Source organism: Paramormyrops kingsleyae, chromosome 7 (genome assembly GCF_048594095.1).
Source record: "Paramormyrops kingsleyae isolate MSU_618 chromosome 7, PKINGS_0.4, whole genome shotgun sequence".
Taxonomy (NCBI): domain Eukaryota; kingdom Metazoa; phylum Chordata; class Actinopteri; order Osteoglossiformes; family Mormyridae; genus Paramormyrops; species Paramormyrops kingsleyae.
In genome coordinates, this window is record NC_132803.1 from 15,247,551 (window position 1) to 15,269,709 (window position 22,159).

The following is a 22,159-nucleotide window of genomic DNA, read 5'->3' on the forward strand; positions in this document are numbered from 1 at the left end:
ACTATTCCAGAGTACAGATGGAGAATGAAGAATAACTGAAGTTATGGTACTTCATGTGCTCCTGCAAAGGAAGAAAGAGGCTCCTCTATTCTCATCATGTCAAAGCAAAATACTAGTAGCCATAAATTCTTTGCAAGAAAGCAACACCACGGCTAAATAAATGAGCAAGGACTATAAAGCCAAGGTATGTTCAGAATTGAAACTTCATTAAATTATAATATGAGACACAATGATAGAAAAAAATTCAAGGTCTGAGAGATCTTCTCCTGCAACAGTGGAGAAGAGATAGAACAATCAGGGTACATGGGAGTTGTTGGGAGTGTTGCTGGATTCTTCCTTCACCTCTGAAGGGAGGCAGAGAATGTGGTCCACACCTGTCCTGTTTCTGAAGGAAGCCACTGGTGGGTGGGACCAGAGTCCCCAGCACAGCAGGCCAACTGGAGCAAAATGAAATGAAATAGGTTCAGCCCCCAAAGGACAACTTCGGCTAATAATGGAAAATCACCCACTGGTTGCCAAGAGTAACCATCAGAAAGATGGGAAAAAAGACAAGATCTAGGTCTGTCATTTCCTTAAAGACACTTCCGATGGGGGATGGGAAACAGCATGTTACAGATTAACACCCCTAGCTGTCTTTCAGAGTAGCCCAGTACACGTACATTTGGAGAACTTCCCCCAGACCATGTATGACTGATCACTCTGTGCCCCAATACAATTGCACAGTGTTCTCATACGAGGATTTGCTTGAGCCAAAAGTCATGGCTAACTGTGCTGGGAGCAGAGTGTGTGTAACTTCAATCAAACCAATTCATAGCGTTCACTTTTTAGCCTCTTAGCTTAGGCACCGTCTTAGCAGCAGCAGCGAGAAAGGGTACATTTTTGAAAATGACCATGTAGTAAAATGGATGACTTACAGGTTTTACACCTGACCTTCCACTGGAGTGTGATGGGCCAGTATCAGGACTCTCTGATTCTCATCAATAAAGATTCTTTGTGTTGTGGAGGTGTCACTCAAGGCAAAGGTTCCATGTCTGAGTAATACAGTCTAGGAGAAGAGCAGGACAGCCTCCCAGACCCAGTCTGACCAGTGGTATGATGAAAGAGACCCAGCTGAAGCAGCCTACACTGTTTATTCACAGCATGTCTCCCACTGTGCTCTACTGAAAGCACGATTGTGTTGGTCACTTACGTTATCGCATGCTAGACCTCGCACAAACGACCACGCGATCCTTCCAAATAAGGGTCAGGTCATCTAGTCTACCCGTATCTCACGACAGTCATCCTGAATAGGAGCTTTGTGGTCTTTCTAAGAAGAGACACTAAAATGTGTGAGAAGCCTAGCAAAGCCAGCCATTAAGCAAGAAGACTAACGGCGCAAACCTCAGCTGGCACTGACTTATATCCAAAGACATCCGACAGGGAAAAAAAAAGTATGTGTATATATAAAATGTGCTGGAGGATTTTAAAATGTGCCACTATGCCAGCACACACACTATCCAAAACACAGATAGTGAACTTTCCCAAAATAAATCCTAGTCTTCATGAAAAATATGGAATGTGACAAGGGTACCTCATTACTGGGAAAACTGGCATCCAGTTCAGGTGCAGGGAAAAAAGCATGATATTATTTTCATTCACACAAAGATGTCCTGTTAGACACTTTATTTGAGTTTCAAGTTGTCTTTTCTACATTTCAGGTTTCCTTTGTCTGGGGCTTTTTGCCTTAAGGTGCAAGAACACGATCATTTAATTACATACATATGAGGAATTCAGTGATAATAGAAGTACACACTCTTTCATTACGATGGTTTTACATGTCATTTGAGCCTCACCACATTATAAAATCTAAAATCTAACCTCAGTTAACAGACAACAGATTTCACTTCCAGAGGAATTCTGTGCCACTCTTCCATACATAATTCCGTCAGTTGATTGATGTTTGAGGAAATGTTTATTCACACTCTTAAGGTTCCACCACTGCATCTCGATGGATTTGAGGTCTGGACTGTAAAAGAAACATTATGTAGATAATAACAGCCACCATGCGTAACAGTAAAAAAAAGAAATGGACATCAGCAATTATAATTTACTTTTGGGGTTTCACAAGTCCTCAGTGAGATTTATGAAAACCAAGGAGGGGTGGGCAATGATGTTATTACATTTGTGACATTTGCGGCAGTTGGGATGAGGAAGCGGTGTGCACTATGCAGGAGACAGGAACAGCTTCCCCGCGAGCCATCTTCAGGACTGTTTCATTAACATGGGGGGGGGGGGGGGGGGGGAGAGTAAGAAGTCTTCTGCTCAGGGGAAGAACACAGGAAAATTACATCTTTTATCAGCATCATGTTAGAGTACAGTCTGCAATGAATTTCCATGACGACTTAAAGCACTACTCAGTATTATACACCTCAGGTATAGTGCAATAATCCCACGAGAATTTTAAGGATTTCCACCAACACTACCCACTTTAGACTAGCCTGAAGTATCATCTTAATCCCTAACTCAGAACTCACTTTATTGCCTGTATGTGTGAACATACCAAAATCATTTGTGGTCTAGTGCCAAATATGAAGTACAGGACAAGACAAACAGAGGAACATTTCACAGAACAATATGTGCAGAAAATAGGAATACAAATAATAGTGCACAAATTTACAGAAGATACAGTGCAAGATGTCTTAAGACAATAAATTAAATACTAGAACTAGTGTAAGAATCATTGTAGTGCAAGTTCAAGGATATTGTATGTATATTATGAAGGTAAGATGTTGGATAAGAGGGGAATTATCCCTGCATGAGTGGATCACACCTGGCTCATGGATTAATGAGGTACCAGGTGAGTTTATTTAGGAGCTGGACATCTCTGTGATGGCAGTTTGGCAAAGAGCTGACTGTCTGGGTGGGTGGAATCTGCCGCAATCTTCCCAGCTCTCTTCTTTATCTGGCAGTGAACAGGTCTTCTGGAGTTGGCAACTGATAGCATGTGAGTGGACCACACATTGTAACCTGGTCTTGGAGAGGGTGGAGGCTGCAGGAAACCAACAGGTGATGGAGGATATCATGACACTCTCAATGACGGCGGAGTAGAACTTCAGTAGAATGCGCTGGGAGATGTCGAGCTTCTTGAGTTGGCGTAGGGAGAATAATCTTTTCTGGACTTTTCTGGTAATGTAGGTGACTTGCTTATCCCATTTCAGTGTGTTGGGGAAGGTGGTGCCAATTTCAATGATTCGATCATAGAAACGACCTGGCCATTAATATCCAGGAGAAGGGAGGCAAGGGGTTTGTGAAAGATATCAACTTTCATTTCCACTGTCTTGACGACATTGAGTTCCAGGTGGTTGCTGGTTCACCATGAAGCAAGACAGCCCTCTTTTCTGCATTTGGAGGAGTCATAGTTCTCATGCTTGTGTTGTCTGCAAACTGTAAGATTTTGCTGGACATGGGTACAGAGGTGTAGTCATTTGTGTAAAGTGAAAAACCGGCGCTGGGGGGACCCTGTGCTGTGCAGGGTCAGGTGGGGGCCCAGCTGTACATTTTGCTTCCTGTTTGTCAGGAAGCTGGTAATCCACTGACAGATTACACTGACTCACATTTAACCCAAACTACCTTGAATCCAACAAGTTTTCTGGCTAAGCAAGAAATCTTTTTTTCTGATATATTATTAGTAATTCTAACTTATTCTGACCGTATCTGATATGCCCGCCCTAAAGAATGTTCAGGTGACATGCAGCTGTACAAAGCTAATACAGATTTGTTAGAGTTCCTCTGCTTAAAGGATGAGTTTTTAAATAATGGTTGTTAATGTTAGACATTCTGCAGTATTATTTCCTTGAGGGACACAAATGGACAGTAAGTTGCCTGGTGATAGATTTGTAACCTAAAGGTCATAAATTGTTCTAGTGAAGTAGCTATTACATTTAAAAAGCTACAGGTACTTTGCTGATGATGTGACCTAAGTGACTAAAAGTGACTTCCATTATAGGGATTTCCTCTATGTCGCACCAGTATAACCCCAAATAACACTAGCAGGTCAACTGGAAGATTGTCCATACTTTCGCATGTGCCATGTTTACTGTTTTCCATTTTTCAAGCTAACAAATTCAGCAAATAAATAATAACTATGCATTAAAATTAGCAGACACGTAGTATTCATTTTTGGAAGCAGTGTCTTCACTTTATTTTTCATCAAAAACACATGTACAGTCTTATGTCGAGGTACGGCTGATCGAGTCATGTCCGATGACTTTAATGTCTGGGGTCCATAGTAAATGACATACACTGACCGAGAGACACCTGACAGTGGACGCAGTGGGACATGAGCAGGCGCATCACTTAGTGTAACTGGTGCAGGAGAATGGTCAGCGCTGCCAGTCATGTAATAACCACTGTGCATATGTAACTTGTAACACAGTATGCATACAGTAATGTATATGTGATGGATAGCTACAATACTGCCAAATTGACTAGAGTACAGTGGTCCAGGTCCCAAATGTGAACACAAGTCGAAGCAAGGCTGTGATTTGACCAGAGGTGCCCGAACCTTTGTACACAGCATCGTTAAGGACAGCTGGTGGGACACTACACCTCTTATGACAAGTTCATACTTTACTTTTCCGCGTGCAGTACACACGTATGCTTGTGTACATACTCATTTGTACATGTAGATGTCGAGTTCCTTGAGTTGGAGTAGGAAGAGTAATGTTCTGTTTGCCTCATGCGTACAGCAATGATATTCCACTAGACCACTAGAGGGCAGATGTTGTCTTATTGGTCTGAATGAATTGTCTTCTTTGCCCAGTGATTTAGGGATTTCTTTCCTCAAATTTGTGCACCAGAATATGTCTTCATGGTCATTCTACGATAATTTACATATTTACAGGTACCTCCGCACCTCCTCACTACAGAAATACTCTTCTTCTACTTTTTCTTTGTTGACCTTTACTCTGTTAAAGTCTCTGCTGCCACCTATTGGAGACACCCAGTCAACCTTGTTGCACACATGCAAACCACACACACTAATGGGTAAAAAAAAAATAGATGCATGACGCCAAAATTTACATCACTCCTCCTGTGTGCGGGACCATAACTGCACATGGAAAAATGAAGCATGGAATAAGCCTCCCACAGGTCTTGCACAAATATTGACAGATGCAAGCGACTTCATTAACTGGTACAAAGAGGCTTTTCAAATCACTTTCGCAGACTTGGAGATTTTGCCCAGTCTAGATTAGCCTTGGTTGGTTCACAGAGCAGGAGAAATGTTGCAATGACCCTTCACAAAGAAGCCCACAGACAATTCACACACTTCTGTGATCCAGGCACAAAAAACCCTCTCTAGTCTATGGCCTAATTATAAAGAATAATGCTTAATCCCAAGAGCAAAAGCCAGATCATTATGAATAATGGTTAACATTCATGAAAGTAAGTCTGATCAGTCTAAATATATCCATCCATTTTCATAATTGATTAGTCTGAGATCACTGAAATGTAATATATTAAAATATAATATTCCACACCAGTTAAGACAAAACTGGATTATTGAGGAACCATTACCAAGAAAGGCTGATTTGGTGATTTTGAGGGGGGGGGGGGTTCAAAATGAACTTCAAAACAGTGAGCCTGAAACTTAATAAGCCTTAAATCTTCATTCAAGAATTGTTTTTCATGCAAGCTGTTCCATACCATAAGTAATAACAGCACATTTCTACCATTACATCTGATTCCATCCACCCTCTAAATGATTATTCTGGTCAGGGCTGCGAGACACTTCATCAAGTTTGCTTAAGCAGCCAAAAACAATAGATTGTCCTTTAATCCATCTCCTTTACATTTCACTGCTCACTACAGGTTCACAGGAGTGTGAAATTGCACAAGGTACCACAAATGTCCATGCATCCGTACGTCCCATCCACATCTACAATAGTTTCTGCACACTTACTTCTATTTATAAGGAGGATTAATTTAGCTAAACACACAAATACAACATAGTAGCATGGAAGTGAATCAGACCAGCCAAGTGGGAGAAGAGGTGAAGTACTGAGGGTGAATTATGAAAGTGAATAAGTCATATTTAAAAATACAACGTAGATGAGGGTGCATCAGTGCCAACAGAAAATATGTAGGGCATACAGATAATATGCCACAATATCTCCAGTGTAAACTGTGGGACAACATTAATCCCACTTATGTATAATGAATCAGAGAAAGGCTCCACTTCTGCATGCCCAGGATCAGCATAAACACCCACTAGCGGTACGCTGTTGGAACATGCCCATCCTCATCCATCAGGCCACTTCGGCCCTGTGGCCTCGTTATTAGGTAATCGCTCTGTGGCCTCGCTAATTATGCTCAGGTGTAGCTAATTTAAGACTATTTCAAGAAGCTTTAACCACTGGGAGCATGAAGAGTGACATTAAATTAATTAATTAACTTGTGTTGGTTTTTCCATTCCCCCAGCCCCTCTTTGGGAGAGAGACTCTGAGTGTCTTATGCCAGTGTTTCATGACCTGGTCTTTGCGGACCTCAGACAGTCCATGTTTTTGCTTCCAGTTGGGAGGGAGCAAAAATGTGGACCGACCGGGGGTCCATGAGCACCAGTTTGGGAAACGCTTGTCTTATGCTGGTGAAGTCATTGACATTAAATGACATTATGACTTCCGGTCTCCAAAAGCTTCACAACATTCGTGCTGCTTCTCATTTCCATTTAAAAAGGAGTTTGTGGCAGATTTAGCAAACTCACCAGGTGAAAGAGATCACATATTGTCTGAGATCAAACAAATCTGAGCTAATAAATAAATAAACAAACATATTAAAAAAAAATTTACTCACCGCACATCTCTCCCAAATTATTCCCACAGATACCTCAATTTGAATAATTAAGCTTTACAACACATATTAGGTTTTCATTACAGCAAGCCCTTGGACACATAGATTAAAAACACAAGTATCACAACAGCTTCCTGTCTCACATATGGCTTAAATGAAATTCATGTCAGAGTTTAAAACAAAACCACAAGGACATTTATTAACAGCAAAGCAGAAAGTTAAAATGAAAGAGTATATATATATATATATATATATATATATATATATATATATTTCCTTTATGTAGGTAACTTTCACAATTATTAAGTATTAAGTATTGTAATTTGCATTAGAAAACTTGGGAGGCTACATTTATACCAGAGGTATTATGAAACAAAAAAACCGATTCACTAATGTTCATTATGAACAATATTACCCATTATGAACGCCACATAAACATTTTCAAAGACACAAGCAAATAAGAATATTCATTTGTATGAATAACATAAAATTAATGTGTATACATTTATGCACACAATAACGAAAGATGTTGGTACTTCTTGTGTCAGCTTCAATGACAGAGACATCACTTGCATAGTAATTAGAAATGGAAGCCTCTAGCTATTATCCCACAATGCTTTGTGGTTAATTCTACAGGGACACTTCTTGTCATGGTGGATTAGTTGTATTTCTGTGGAGAAATGAAATCTATGCCACTACAGGTCACAGTGAATAAGCAGTCAGGAAAGCAACCACCTTCTACACCTGATCTGTTTGTCATCCTGACATTTCATACAGGGTTGGTCTCTCAACACACACTTTTCCCATAATCCTCCACTCCCATGCTAGCCAACACTTTCTCTACAGCACACAGTCCCTCTCACCTTCAGCCCTGATAAAGTCATTTCCTGTATCTGCTGAGCTTACAAAAGCCTCCCTACTGCCAGTCTCTTTGGTTAATCCAAGTAGCTGTAGCTTCTGTGGGCTTCTTGATGATTATCTTCCTGCCTGGACAGAATACATTAAGGAAGACTCAGCATAATTTACCTGAGCTTGCAGCCCACATTTGGTGATCACCCTCCAGCTGAAAGTCCTTATTCCACTCTGGCATTGGGTGACATCAGGCCTGTTTTACAAAGCTGAATTTTTTGCTTAACTTGTTGGATTTCAGGTACCCCAGTTTAAATGTACTTAGTCTTCGTTTATTTTTGTTTAGCCCAGACTACCTTAAATCTGATAGGTTGTCCAGCTAATCACGAAATCCAGCTTTGTGATACAGGCCCTTGGACCCAGCAAAGAAAAAAACACTCTGACTCAAACTTTTCCTTAAAGGTAATTTTATAAGAAATACAGTATGTGTGAAAAAGAGCTCCCTGTTTCAAAGTTTTTCAAAGTTGTGTTCCTCTCGAAGTTTCACTGAGTAAAATTGCTTTTGGAATGTCTTGGAGAACAAGTGAAAAACAAAATGAGTTTTGGAGGGGGGGGGGATGAATCTCTCCTGTATAGATGCAAAGCTGAGTCACCCGTGTGCATGCTGGTCTCCCCGCCTCGCTGATATCTGCCTGTTTCAACCCTGAACAGCTTCTGGAAAATTCTAGGGGTATAATCCTGTGCAACACAACTCTGGATGGATAAAGAAAACAATAAGCAACCTCTTGTGGTCAAATATTCTGCCAAAGCCAACAAATCTTATACGATTTGACTCAGAGAAAGCAATTTATTATGAAATGCTAGATTAAAACCAAGAAATTATTAAAATACGATTATATTAACATACACAAGCCAATACTCCTGATTCACAAATCCAGATCTCCCCTCCTGTGTTTAAATGTAAAACTGGCCTCTTACTGAGCAGTAATTGAAGGCACCTGGATAGATGAGCATCTTCCCACATGCTGGAGAAGAGCCCTAATGTGGAAGAGTCACACGAGCCATCATCCCCAAATGCTCCCTCGCTGAGAAGATGAATGAGAAGGTGCCCCTCAGTGTCTGAGGCGTTTACCTTACACTGCTATCTCTGCAGCGTTACACAGCCATGGATGTGCTGATGCTCCAGAACATTGAGGAACTTCTGGAAATATATGAAGCTCCCTTTCTTGGATTCAAGCCTAAGGCACCAGGAGAGTGATTTCCCACGGCAACATTACTCCAGCATCAGCGATACTTTAGTGTTGCTAAGCTTTAGCGCACAGCGAGCATGTTTTGTTAGAAGACTGGACCAATATGTCTTCTGAGAAATTAAGATGCAGAGGTACTTAATGAACACAGGAGAGCAACACACTTGCTTCGAAAGGCTGTCAGAGCGGGAGAAACATTTGTTTCCCAAATATTCACAGAGGAAAAAACAAAGAACAAAGTTATCACAGCACATTAGAGGAAAGAAAGAGTTTATTTATAAAGGATCCTTTAAGCAACAATACAGCAAACATAACCAAGAAGACAAATTAAGATGATGTGGGGGACAGTGCAGGGATTATGGGATGGATCTCGTCAGGTTCCGTTTTCCCTTTATGACAGATCTCAGATACTAGAAGCTTGATGTAGCTCTGAGCTCAAAGCATTCTAGTTTGTGAGTCTCTGATTAATCCCCACACATTCCCTCAAGAATAGACATGCACACATCAATAAACAGATAATTACATTATATTTTTCACAAGTACATGAACCTTTTTACAGTTTAACAGTGTCTCACTTAACCTCCCCAAATAAATAATTACTGACACCCAGAAATGAGAAAACAGTGCCAAAGTGCTACGGGGCACCAGTGCAGATTCTGGCGGGTATATTAGTGAAAAAAACAGGATGAAAAAGCGTGATTAACTTTGCTCAGTAAATTAGAAAGTTAGGAAATTAGTTTCTAAATTAATTTCTAATTTCAGTTGATGTTCCCTGCGAATAAGAGTGAAAACGAGTTTTTAGAAGCCATTTTGGAAATCGGGAGTGATCCAGTTTAAGGTGGTGTAATGAGCACCTCCCAGAGACCCCGCGTGAGATGGCCCGTGAAACAGGCCGGCTGAAGATGCACCCTGTGGTGCCGCACAAACATTCTCCTTTTGCCCCATTTCCGCCTAATCGCAATCCTGTTTCAGATCCTAGCGTTTTAATGCCAAAGCTGCAAGACAAACTGAAGAAACTGGACAGTTTTGTGAAGTCCTGGAAGCTGATAAATTCTTTTTTTAGAAAATGATAACAAAAAAACAATTTGTGCTACTCAATTTCTAACTTTTATCACCAGCCTCCCCCACCGGAATTGTATTACACAATGTTCCTTACACGCCCTCCTGAATACCAGCCTCACACACCTAATCTCTGCCTTCCAAACAACAAACTGGAACTATAAAGGCTAAAATCAATCCAGACAAAGTATGATATAAAACAACTTAAATATATAATGCTAGCTGCACTGAATTATTGATGTCTTACCCCACTACATATTGCCCTCCCCTCCAGAAACAGATTACAAGCCCTGGGGAGTGAGAGGGAAAATCTATATTCATGTTAAACACACGGCGACTCGAAGCAACCTGGACAGCTGATATTGACACATGGATGATGGCTGCTAGTTCAGCCCGAGGCGATGAGGGGAGGAGGAGCATCAAAGGCCAAGATGGGGCTGAATGGGGAAAATGTAGAGATGGGAGGAGAGAGAGAGAGAGAGAGAGAGAGATAGTAAGAGAAGGAGAAAGAGGGAGGGAAAGAGAAAAAGAAAGAGAGGGAGAGAAAGAAAGAAAGAAAGAAAGAAAGAAAGAAAGAAAGAAAGAAAGAAAGAAAGAAAGGGAGAGAACTGCAGCTTATCTGACAACAATTCTGTCTTCCGGGCTCACTGGACTCTCTGGTTCTTTAAGCTGCAAGAGATGGACAGAGAGAGGAACATGGACAGTTAAAGGGACAAACAGCCAGAGATGCTCACTGTCTGCTGATAAAATAAGGCACTAACTCACAAAGTAACAGTGAAATGCCGCTTGGACCCTGTTCTGCCTTCTCTGTAGCCACTGCCCACCAACAAGCTTAAACCAAGACTTTAAACATGGCCTGATGCATTTCATCTTTATTAAGCTCTGGACCATTTCTGACTCCCAAACTGAAGTTCAGCTTTATCCCACTCCAATTCACTGATGAACCACTGACATCCTAACAACGTACCGCATGTTAGCTCTCCTTCCTGGGACACACACACCTGTCAGTGCAGCGCACATAATAACAAGCTTATCCAAAAGTAACAGCTAAGTAAATAGTGTAAAAGTCCTGCGTTTTTAAATCACACCACTGCAACCTCAGGGATGTCTTGTTACAAACAGGCTGTGGCTGATTTTAAGCAAGTTCAAATCAACTCAGTCAATTAACTTCACATTCACAACAAAGAAAACAGATGACATCAATGCTGGGATCAAACACGACTAATTGAACACATCGACTTATTATTTATGTGGTGATATCAGCCATGCAGTTCTGCTGAACAAGTAGAGTCAGTTAGATTTTAGAATGCAGGATCTTTCCCATTTGACAAAGCTATGTAGTTACTGCACAAATTCTTTACCCGTTCCAGCTCATCGACGGCATGGACCTAATGGTGTGTTCGGTTATCTCTCCGAAGTCGTACATTCCGAGGCATGTGACGTCACACATCAGACCAATCTCCAGTTTGAGCTACACATCTCAGAACAAACATGGCTGCCTCCACGAACACGCTGTTGTTGTGTTTTTGCTTTATATTTTAGCAGATTTGGAAATTATTTTTTCCCCCAAGACAAACAAACAAGAAACACAAACTCGTCAAACCACATTAAAACATCATTTATAATATTTCAGTAGATCCATAGCGATATTCTTTTTTCGAGAGGCAAACAAACCACAAACAAACAAAAAACACTAACAAGTCTGGTAGAAATCTGAGATTGCATGCTAGGATACAGTCATGAAATAGTATAATATTTTAAATATTTATAAAACAGAATTACTGTTGACCGTGTAAGCCGCCATGTTGAAATGACGACACAGGGGGATCTCGGACAACAAAATTCTTTCCGACATCAACATCGAAAAGGAGGCGTGTTTCCGACAGGAAGTGATGTTTTTCATGACGTTTTTATCCGACTTCTGACTCGGAGAGAGATAATCGAAAGCAGGATGAATTCTCCCCTTTGTTACGGAGCGAATCACGAGCCGTGGTACTGATATTGTCAGGACGGCCTGAATAGAGATTTAGCACCAACAGCAGAAACTAAACATGGGCGGAACGGCGGTGGTGGGGGATGGACTTAGTGGGAGGGGTCACCCATATTCCAGACAAGGGCACCCAGATTCAGCTGGGAGCTGCGAGGGAGCAAAACTGTGGACTGTCTGTGGGTCCCCAAGGACCACAGAATCAGGTTGGTAAACACTGATTTATGGGAATAAGGAGGTAAAGGAAAGTCTGTACCCAGATCAAGAACTACCCTCTGACTACCTTTATGAAGAGCAGTACAAAGCGATTGGGGAGAGGGAGTTTCCCACACTGTCAGAAAAAAAAAGAGTACCAATTTGTACCTTTGCTGTCACAGGGGCTGTAACCTCAAGGGTAAACGTACCTTTTAAGATACAGAAAAGGATTATGGGGAACATTTTTTGTACCACTGGGGATACATTAATGTTGTTTGTACCTTGGGGATGTTCCTCAGAGTCCATTTCTGTACCTTAAATTAGACTAAAAGGTGCATTTACCTAGATCTACAGCGTACAGTTGACAAACCCTTGAGGGTACAGCCCCAGTGACAAGCAAAGGCACAAATTGGTACTTTATTTTCTGATGGTGCAGACTGCTCACTAAGGCCTGATACCCCTGCTATTCAAAGAATCACACCCCAACCTGCCCTCCTGTAGTGTTCTGTGAAAGTCTCCTTGAACAAGTGTCCAGAGGGTTAATATTGCCAGGAAATAACCTGCCAGAATGTTTCCCCTTTAAAAAAAAATCAAAACAGCTCCCAAATATGTTATGCTCCAAGGTGATTGATTTATTTAGGCCTTTAAGCACTGGAGTGTGGAAAATTGCCTGTTCTGTGTTGAGTGTAACCTGTTCTACATTGGGGGCACGTTCTTGCAGCCAGATGAGGGGAGGGGCACTCGGTGACATCAGACAGGAGGCCTTATGACTGTCCGCACCCATCACCAGCCAAGGATGAAGAGCAACGTCTGGGTATCTGGGGTGGGGTGGACTTGGAGCAGAACAGAGGACCAGCCTCCCGCTCAAGAATCCAAACCAAAAATATGCGGGCGCTTTACCCCAAAGGGTCTCATGGGGACAGAGTAGATAGCTCCCTTTGGTCAGAGTATGGGTCAGGTATCCGGTTCTCACCCGGTGTCGTTGCTATGGAGATGGGGCCGGAGGGAGGTCAACCTTGGATTCAGTGGGTTCCCTGCACTCAATAATACAAGAGCTAACCGGGATCCGGTGAGAACCGGCCAGCATGGTTAAATGTCAGATTTACATACCATCAACTTTTGCTGCCCACAGCTCTGGGTCCACGCCAGCCCCTGGATTTGATTTGGCAGGACAGCCTGAACCCGCGCGGTCAGAGCCACAAGAACGGGCACCCGGCGCGTAACGCTATCTCCATATCGGGTGTTGTGTCCCGCGACGGCCAAAGCCGCGCTAACACCCCTGGCACCGGCATTAATGGATACTTAGTGAGGCGCTCTTGGCTCACGGCAGATTCGGCAGCAGGCCTCACAGATTCGGCAGCAGGCCTGCGCCCGGGCCCAGCGTTCACTGGCTTGGGGCGTCGAAAACACACATACTAATACAAATGTGAGCAGTGTGACATTTGGGTCAGCAAGTGGCATTGGGACTGAGGCTGAGAGTCAGCGTGAGGGGAGGGGGACAGTGGTCTGTAGGGACACACGGGGGCTGTTTGGGTCACGGTGAGATGGGGCAAAGCGACCGGCGAAATGCTGGGCAGCTCACAGGGGGGCCTTGTGTGTGTGTGTGTGCACGCGTGTGTCTGTGAGAGCGTGTGTCTGTGAGAGCGTGCCTGTCTGCAAGAACATGGAATCATGGCATGGCGGCAAAGCGCCCAGCACCCTGTCACTCCAGGCGCTGCCGGGCTTTAGTGCTCCCTCTTGATGCAGAACTGACTGCTGCAGGATGAATTGCACACCTAGAGACGCCATTGCACCCTTAAACCCCACCCACAGCACGCATGCAGGCCCACCACAGGTATGCACTTGTGCACGCTCTTAAAAACATCTCAGCACCTTTATGGAGCCATGTGGCACTGACATCAGGACGTCACGAGCAAGCTCACGGCTTCAGGCATTAATAGTGATGGACATGCAGCTCCAAGGTAAAACTGTTGTTTTCTTCCTGAAATTCAAAGGGCCACCGCCTGGACCAGAGCATTGTTTTGGTGCCTCTTTTGTTTACATGGTGCCCACTGATATTCTAAAATGAAAGGCTGTACTTCAGGCTCATACGGAACCAAATACTGGACCCTGGATCTTTACAGGGATGTTTGTCAGTTTGCCAGAGTGTACAGTCAGTCCCCAGGTTACAAACAAGATCCGTTCCCTAAGTCTGTCATTAAGTCGAATTTGTAGGTGTAAGTCGGAACAATAATAGTACAGTACATAATGAACATCACGAAGTAGTGTGTGTATTCGTTATTATTATTTATAAAAAAACATTGTCCATCCATCCATCCATCCAGACATTTTCTGGGACTGTGTGTCCTATTCAGGTTTGCAGGGGGTCTGGAGCCTATCCTGCAGGCTACAAACGCAAGGCAGGGAACAACCTAGGATGGGGCATCAACCCATTACAGGGCACACTCACACACCATTCACTCACACACACACACACATACACACACACACATTGATGGGCAATTTGGTAGTTGCAATTAGCATCAGCATGTTTTTTGACTGTGGGGGGAGAGCCTGAGGAATGTCTCATGATGACATGGGGAGAACATGCAAACTCCACACACATGGAACCCCGGCGGAGACTTGAACCCACAAACCATTTCAATACCCAACAAATTTTCAATACAATAGGTTTTATGGCAGCCATACGTAAGGATGAGTTGTCTGTAAGTCGTTCTTAACTGCCTGTATGCTGGAAGAAACCTACAAAATATGCAGAGCTTGAATGGAGACCGTCACCAACTCCGCTGACTCCTCCTCCTTCAGGAAGAAGCCTCTTCAGGCCTATTCTCCCTGTTTACACGCCCAGTTCATCCGCCCCCCACCCCTGTCACCCCCCGCCCCACACACCCACCCTGGCCCCCATCCCATAAAACTCACTTGTTCTGGTGCTTGGAGCCCTGGAGGTGGGCATGGTACTGAGCTGCCGAGTTCAGGGTCACACTGCAGAGCTCGCAACTGTGGCAGCGCTTTAGGCCTGGGGGGGTGGGACCGGGGTGGGGGGTGGGGGGGCAGGGGGGCATAAAGACACATGCGCTCTTACACGCCAGGGCAGAACCAGGATCCAATAACAGATAACCGAGCAATGCAATGAAAATAAATATTACAATACATATGCTGGGATTAGAAAAAGAAAGAAATGCTGAAAAGTCTCGATTGCTCAGCTTGGTGCTGTTCTCCTCGCCACGGCAACCTGGAGTCCGTGATCCGATACAAACCGGGCATTCCTACCACTGCACGTACAGCAAAGCGGCTTACAGGGAAACGAGCATATTCTTCTGTGTTTAAGCATGGAGCAGGTGCACCGCTAAAGAAGCGTGAAATATATAAATAGGTAATTAATAAGAGTGGGAAATCTGAAATGTCCGGCGTGAAATATTGATGAAAAGCTGATTTGGAGGAAATCTAAAATCTCTGCCCACTAGGCCAGTTTGATACGGAAAGTGAATCATTTATGAGGCAATTCACTGAAACGGCTATTGGGCATGGGCGGGGGAGGGGGGGCAGGGGGTCGGGGGGCTCCTCGACAGAGGTGGATAAACCGCACTAAGCTCAGGGCCATCTCAGCTCTGTTTTTTTATGCTCCACCCAGTGTAAATTATTTAGGGATCCCCCCAGGCCAAGCGTCCAGGAGGATCGAGTCCCAGAACCCAAAACCCTCACCAGCGGGTCCTTCACTCTGACCCTTTCCATTAAAGGGTACAACAGCACACCCTCCTGGGAACTGAACCGACAACCGCTAGTCCACAGACCCAAAAAGTTTTTAAACTTTAAACACGTTGGTATTCACACAGAGTGAGTCATAGCCGCAGCGCTGAGGGGGTACAGACAGGGACACATCCTGCGGTCACCTCCGTCTGCAAAGGCGCCTCCGTCACTGCGCGCCTGCACGGGCTTTAACATCATCCGGCAAAGTGTGGCGGGAATGAATGCTGATCTGCTTTCCCGGGAAGGGGAGAGGCGTGCGGGCAGCGAAAGGGCAGGCCGCATGTCTGCGACAGCTCCCTGAGCTGAGGAGGAGGGAATCCACATTTCCTGTGACTCATTCCCAGAAGGCAGCTTTCTGTTACACTTAAGAACAACACAACTTATCTTTATTATTCCAGAAGAAAAAATAAACAGTTGTAAGTACAGAATAAGCTGAGTGCTGTCGTTTTCTGATTGCCGCTTTAACTGAACAATGCTCAGCTGTAAGACAAGTTTCGGTAATGATCTCTGAATTGCACAGTGTTAAAATGGGATCGCTGTGATCCAGTGTAGGCAGACCCTCCCTCACAGACCGGCTGCCAGGGTGGTCCTCCCTCAGCGCCCCTGAAGCACACCATTAGCTGCGGATGATTCCGCATCTCTTAGAGATAATTACAAAACAAACAAAACATTGCTGAGCAAGTGTCCTGTAAAGGGGCAGAGCTATTCTGAGAAAGAACACCGGGCCCCACCCACCTCATGCGCTTCCTCAGGAATGCACCCCAAACCACCCCCCCACAATCAGTTTCATTACACAACTTTGAGCTCCCCCTGGCCCGAGTGTCCCCATAGCCCACTTTCTTACTCACATCTGAGTTCCTCCAGGTCCTATTGCCCCCCACCCCCCTCCCCAAAGTCTTACTCACCGCTGAGCTCCCCCACGTCCAAATGCCCCCACACCCCATTCCTTACTCACTCTAGAGCTCTCTCAGGTCCTATTGTCCCCCCACCCCTTATCACACTCACCCTTGAGCTCCCCCAGGTCCTAATGCCCCTCACCCCCCCTTTTCATACTCACCCTTGAGCTCCCCCAGGTCCTAATGCCCCTCACCCCCCCCTTTCATACTCACCCTTGAGCTCCCCCAGGTCCTATTGCCCCACACTCCCTTTTCACACTCACCCTTGAGCTCCCCCAGGTCCTATTGCCCCTCACTCCCCTTTTCACACTCACCCTTGAGCTCCCCCAGGTACTAATGCCCCTCACTCCCATTTTCACACTCACCCTTGAGCTCCCCCAGGTACTAATGCCCCTCACTCCCTTTTTCACACTCACCCTTGAGCCCCACCAGGTCCTATTGCCCTTCACTCCCCTTTTCACACTCACCCTTGAGCTCCCCCAGGTCCTAATGCCCCTCACTCCCCTTTTCACACTCACCCTTGAGCTCCCCCAGGTCCTATTGCCCCTCACTCCCCTTTTCACACACACTCTTGAGCTCCCCCAGGTCCTATTGCCCCTCACTCCCCTTTTCACACTCACCCTTGAGCTCCCCCAGGTCCTATTGCCCCTCACTCCCCTTTTCACACTCACCCTTGAGCTCCCCCAGGTCCTATTGCCCCACACTCCCCTATTCACACTCACCCTTGAGCTCCCCCAGGTCCTAATGCCCCTCACTCCCCTTTTCACACTCACCCTTGAGCTCCCCCAGGTCCTAATGCCCCTCACTCCCCTTTTCACACTCACCCTTGAGCTCCCCCAGGTCCTATTGTCCCTCATTCCCCTTATCACACTCACCCTTGAGCTCCCCCAGGTCCTATTGTCCCTCACTCCCCTTTTCACACTCACCCTTGAGCTCCCCCAGGTCCTATTGTCCCTCACTCCCCTTTTCACACTCACCCTTGAGCTCCCCCAGGTCCTATTGCCCCTCACTCCCCATTTCACACTCACCCTTGAGCTCCCCCAGGTCCTATTGCCCCTCACTCCCCTTTTCACACTCACCCTTGAGCTCCCCCAGGTCCTATTGCCCCTCTCTCCCCTTTTCACACTCACCCTTGAGCTCCCCCAGGTCCTATTGCCCCTCACTCCCCTTTTCACACTCACCCTTGAGCTCCCCCAGGTCCTATTGCCCCTCACTCCCCTTTTCACACTCACCCTTGAGCTCCCCCAGGTCCTATTGCCGCTCACTCCCCTTTTCACACTCCCCCTTGAGCTCCCCCAGGTCCTATTGCCCCTCACTCCCCTTTTCACATTCACTCTTGAGCTCCCCCAGGTCCTATTGCCCCTCACTCCCCTTTTCACACTCACCCTTGAGTTCCCGCAGGTCCTATTGCCCCTCACTCCCCTTTTCACACTCACCCTTGAGCTCCCCCTGGTCCTAATGCCCCTCACTCCCCTTTTCACACTCACCCTTGAGCTCCCCCAGGTCCTAATGCCCCTCACTCCCCTTTTCACACTCACCCTTGAGCTCCCCCAGCACCTAATGCCCCTCACTCCCCTTTTCACACTCACCCTTGAGCTCCCCCAGGTCCTAATGCCCCTCACTCCCCTTTTCACACTCACCCTTGAGCTCCCACAGGTCCTAATGCCCCTCACTCCCCTTTTCACACTCACCCTTGAGCTCCCCCAGGTCCTATTGCCCCTCACTCCCCTTTTCACACTCACCCTTGAGCTCCCCCAGGTCCTATTGCCCCTCACTCCCCTTTTCACATTCACTCTTGAGCTCCCCCAGGTCCTATTGCCCCTCACTCCCCTTTTCACACTCACCCTTGAGTTCCCGCAGGTCCTATTGCCCCTCACTCCCCTTTTCATACTCACCCTTGAGCTCCCCCAGGTCCTAATGCCCCTCACTCCCCTTTTCACACTCACCCTTGAGCTCCCCCAGCACCTAATGCCCCTCACTCCCCTTTTCACACTCACCCTTGAGCTCCCCCAGGTCCTAATGCCCCTCACTCCCCTTTTCACACTCACCCTTGAGCTCCCCCAGGTCCTAATGCCCCTAACTCCCCTTTTCACACTCACCCTTGAGCTCCCCCAGGTCCTAATGCCCCTCACTCCCCTTTTCACACTCCCCCTTGAGTTTCCCCAGGTCCTAATGCCCCTCACTCCCCTTTTCACACTCCCCCTTGAGCTCCCCCAGGTCCTAATGCCCCTCACTCCCCTTTTCACACTCACCCTTGAGGTTCCCCAGGTCCTAATGCCCCTCACTCCCCTTTTCACACTCCCCCTTGAGCTCCCCCAGGTCCTAATGCCCCTCACTCCCCTTTTCACACTCCCCCTTGAGCTCCCCCAGGTCCTAATGCCCCTCACTCCCCTTTTCACACTCCCCCTTGAGCTCCCCCAGGTCCTATTGCCCCACACTCCCCTATTCACACTCACCCTTGAGCTCCCCCAGGTCCTATTGCCCCACACTCCCCTATTCACACTCACCCTTGAGCTCCCCCAGGTCCTATTGCCCCTCACTCCCCTTTTCACACTCACCCTTGAGCTCCCCCAGGTCCTATTGCCCCTCACGCCCATTTTCACACTCACCCTTGAGCTCCCCCAGGCCCAGCGTCTCCCCCAGCTGTTCCAGTAGGTGGGCACGCGCAGCATTCTTCCGGTGCTTCTTGCCGGTGTAATGCTGCTGGGCCATGCCTGGGTTGTTGAACCAGGCCCTGCACAGCTGGCAGTAGCGGTCAGAGTCACGGCGCGGTGTGGGGGAGTTCCCTGGGGAGTATGCCTCCGACGGCGCCTCAGAAGGGCTGGCCGAGACCTCTGCATGTCAAGCGAAATGGGAATCAGGCCTGTCAGTTACCCAGACAACCGAAGCGTGGGGAAATATACCATCAGTGTTCTAGATCGAAGGAAACAAATGTTCTATTTCTGCAGAACATACTTATAACTGCTTATAGGGGATGTGGTGATTTTCCACCTGAACTATAACACTGATCTGAAGGAGCATTAGTAAGGGGTCAGGGGGCCACATCCTCCCAAGGACTCTGCACCCCAACTGGCTGTGTTTCACGTGGCGCCCTGCTACTGCACGACACACAGTCACACAGTGGGAAACGAGGGACCCGCAGGCCAGCAGGAGGGTGGCCAAAACTGAGCAGCCAGAATGAGCAGGACTCGCACTGCGCTGCCACACTGTCCCTCACTGTGACACAGCCAGGGCAGAATCAACCACGGGCGGCAAGCGAAACCGCCCTGTGCACAGTGCCGGCGTGAGGGCGAAACTGACGGCCGGGTCCAGGATTTTCATGGGGTGGGGAGCAGTGGTGCTACCAGGATACCATGGTGGTGGGGGGGGGGGTGGGATCAGTTCACCAAAGAAGGTAAAAGCTAGTACAGTATGTCAAAATCATTCTTTTATGGGGTCTTTGGGTGACTATTTCTGGAAGGGTCACAGATGGTCATTCGGGGGGGGGGGCTCTAAGCCCTCTAGTGCCCCCCTGTGGCAACCGAGAAAGAAAGCAAAGGGGGCTGGCTGCTTTAGGACACTTCCTGCTCTGATGGACTTGCCTTTATAGCCAATGTAAAAGGGCACACACAGCATTTCCCGGCTCTACACGGCCCATCACAGCGACATTCTAGGCCTTTCCATTCAGTGTGGCTATGATGGCGTTCCGATTTGCCAGCCCATTTGACCTGGGTGCGAGGCACCAAATCCCATAATGTTCCAAAACCCACCCTAGTGTGTGTATCACATCCCTGCAGTCGGCGGGATGCCAGGGAGGAGACTCTGCCTCTGCTCCACATGCATTTTCCTCCCCGCTTTTTATCTTCTAACCCCCTTAACAGCAGTGAAATTCCAGCAATGCCCCCACACCGCACTAATATAGGTCCCAAATTGTTTACTTTCCCTTCCTAGGTGCAGCTGGCGAAGGAGAAAGGGGCAGTTTTCATCTGCAATGGGCGCCGCGTACGTGGAGAAAATCAGTAAGTGCCTCTCCGACGTTCAGCTGTCTCTTAGCCATGCAGCTCGGTCTGCAATAAAGACCTCTGTCGCTGGTGATGTCATCAAACACACACAACTGGGGGGGTGATATGTGTGTGCGTGCGTGTGAGTAAGTGTGTGAGCATACTGGCCAGCATTCCTATCCATCTCGCTTTTCCCATTAACATTAAAAAAAACCTTTTAAGCATATGTTTAATTATACAGTATTTGCATTATATATACTTTTATTTCTTGATTTTTATTTGCCCACATCCTCGCCAACCTTATCCCCTGGGCTGGGGGGGGGGTTGCATTACCTTTACACTGCACACAAAAGCTAGTCTCAAGCAAGACGCAGAGATGCCCTGATTTCATAACCTTTTCTCCTGGCGCCCCCACCTTCCATTCTCTGGGGCTGATTAATACTAATAAAGAGCCCCCAAGCTACAGCACACAGATAGACACACGTCACAAGGCCCCTCCCAGCAGTCTGATTGTAGCCAATATAATTACGTTCCAGTACCAAGCCACTCTACTGCTGGGCTTAAAATACACATCAAAAAGAAGAATGACATCAAAGCTTCCTCCAACATTGGCACATTTATCAGCACGATGTTCACTCTCCCAGGAGCCCAACTTTCGCCACCGCATGACTCATTTTAAATTCTCCTATTGTAAATCTCGTCCTATTTCTGAGCAGGGGATTATGGGAAAAAGAGCCACAGAGCTGCGCTCTCTCTCTGGCGAGAAAGATTTTATCAGCACTCTGATAGGCAACGCAGAGGAAGTTCAAGTGCGCCGTGACCCGCACCTCACACCATCTCCACAGCTTCTTCCCCATAGTTGTCCAGCTCCTAAATAAACTCACCTGGTTCCTCAGTAATCCGACACCCAGGTGCGATCCACTCACTCAAGAACAATTCCCCACTTATCCAACATCTTCCCTTCAGAGTATACATGCAGTATGGTATGTTCACACATACTGGCGATAAAGTGTGTTCTGATTCTGCACACTGTGATTCCCCTTGCTGTCAGCACTCAGTCCATCAGGGGACACATGCTGTGCTAGCAGCTACTACAGCTCTGCATCCTACAGCCTGATCTGCAACCTTGTTAGAAGCCTAAGCTTCTTCTCTGTGGGACTTTCCCTGGATACAGTTAAGACGATTAACAGGGTTTGGGGGGGGGGGGGGCGGGTGCAGATGAACCAGGGTGGGGCAGGTCACCCATTCATATGACCTGTTCTTTATTCCCGATCAATGACAGTAATGAGTTTTGTTTTATTCTCTCATCTCCTGTAAACACGTCCAGATGCTGATTCCAAGCCCTATTGCCAGCTCTTGTCCTTCCATGAG

The 22,159-nt window shown here is 46.4% G+C and overlaps 1 protein-coding gene across 2 annotated transcripts in view; it reads right to left on the reverse strand.

Moving 5' to 3' along the window:
• Positions 1-1,657: 1,657 nt before the first annotated feature.
• LOC111849862 (zinc finger matrin-type protein 4-like) overlaps positions 1,658-22,159 on the reverse strand; it is a 47,227-nt gene continuing 26,725 nt past the window's right edge. The window contains exons 6-8 of one of the 2 annotated variants that reach the window (XM_072714393.1): positions 19,418-19,642; positions 15,085-15,181; positions 1,658-2,247 (exon numbers count right to left, since the gene is read on the reverse strand). In XM_072714393.1, coding sequence (XP_072570494.1) covers positions 2,121-2,247; positions 15,085-15,181; positions 19,418-19,642 — 449 coding nt within the window. In that variant the 3' untranslated portion in view covers positions 1,658-2,120. Of the gene's footprint in view, positions 2,248-9,177; positions 10,653-15,084; positions 15,182-19,417; positions 19,643-22,159 lie in introns of those variants that run through there. The other variant, XM_072714394.1, reaches the window with a different exon arrangement.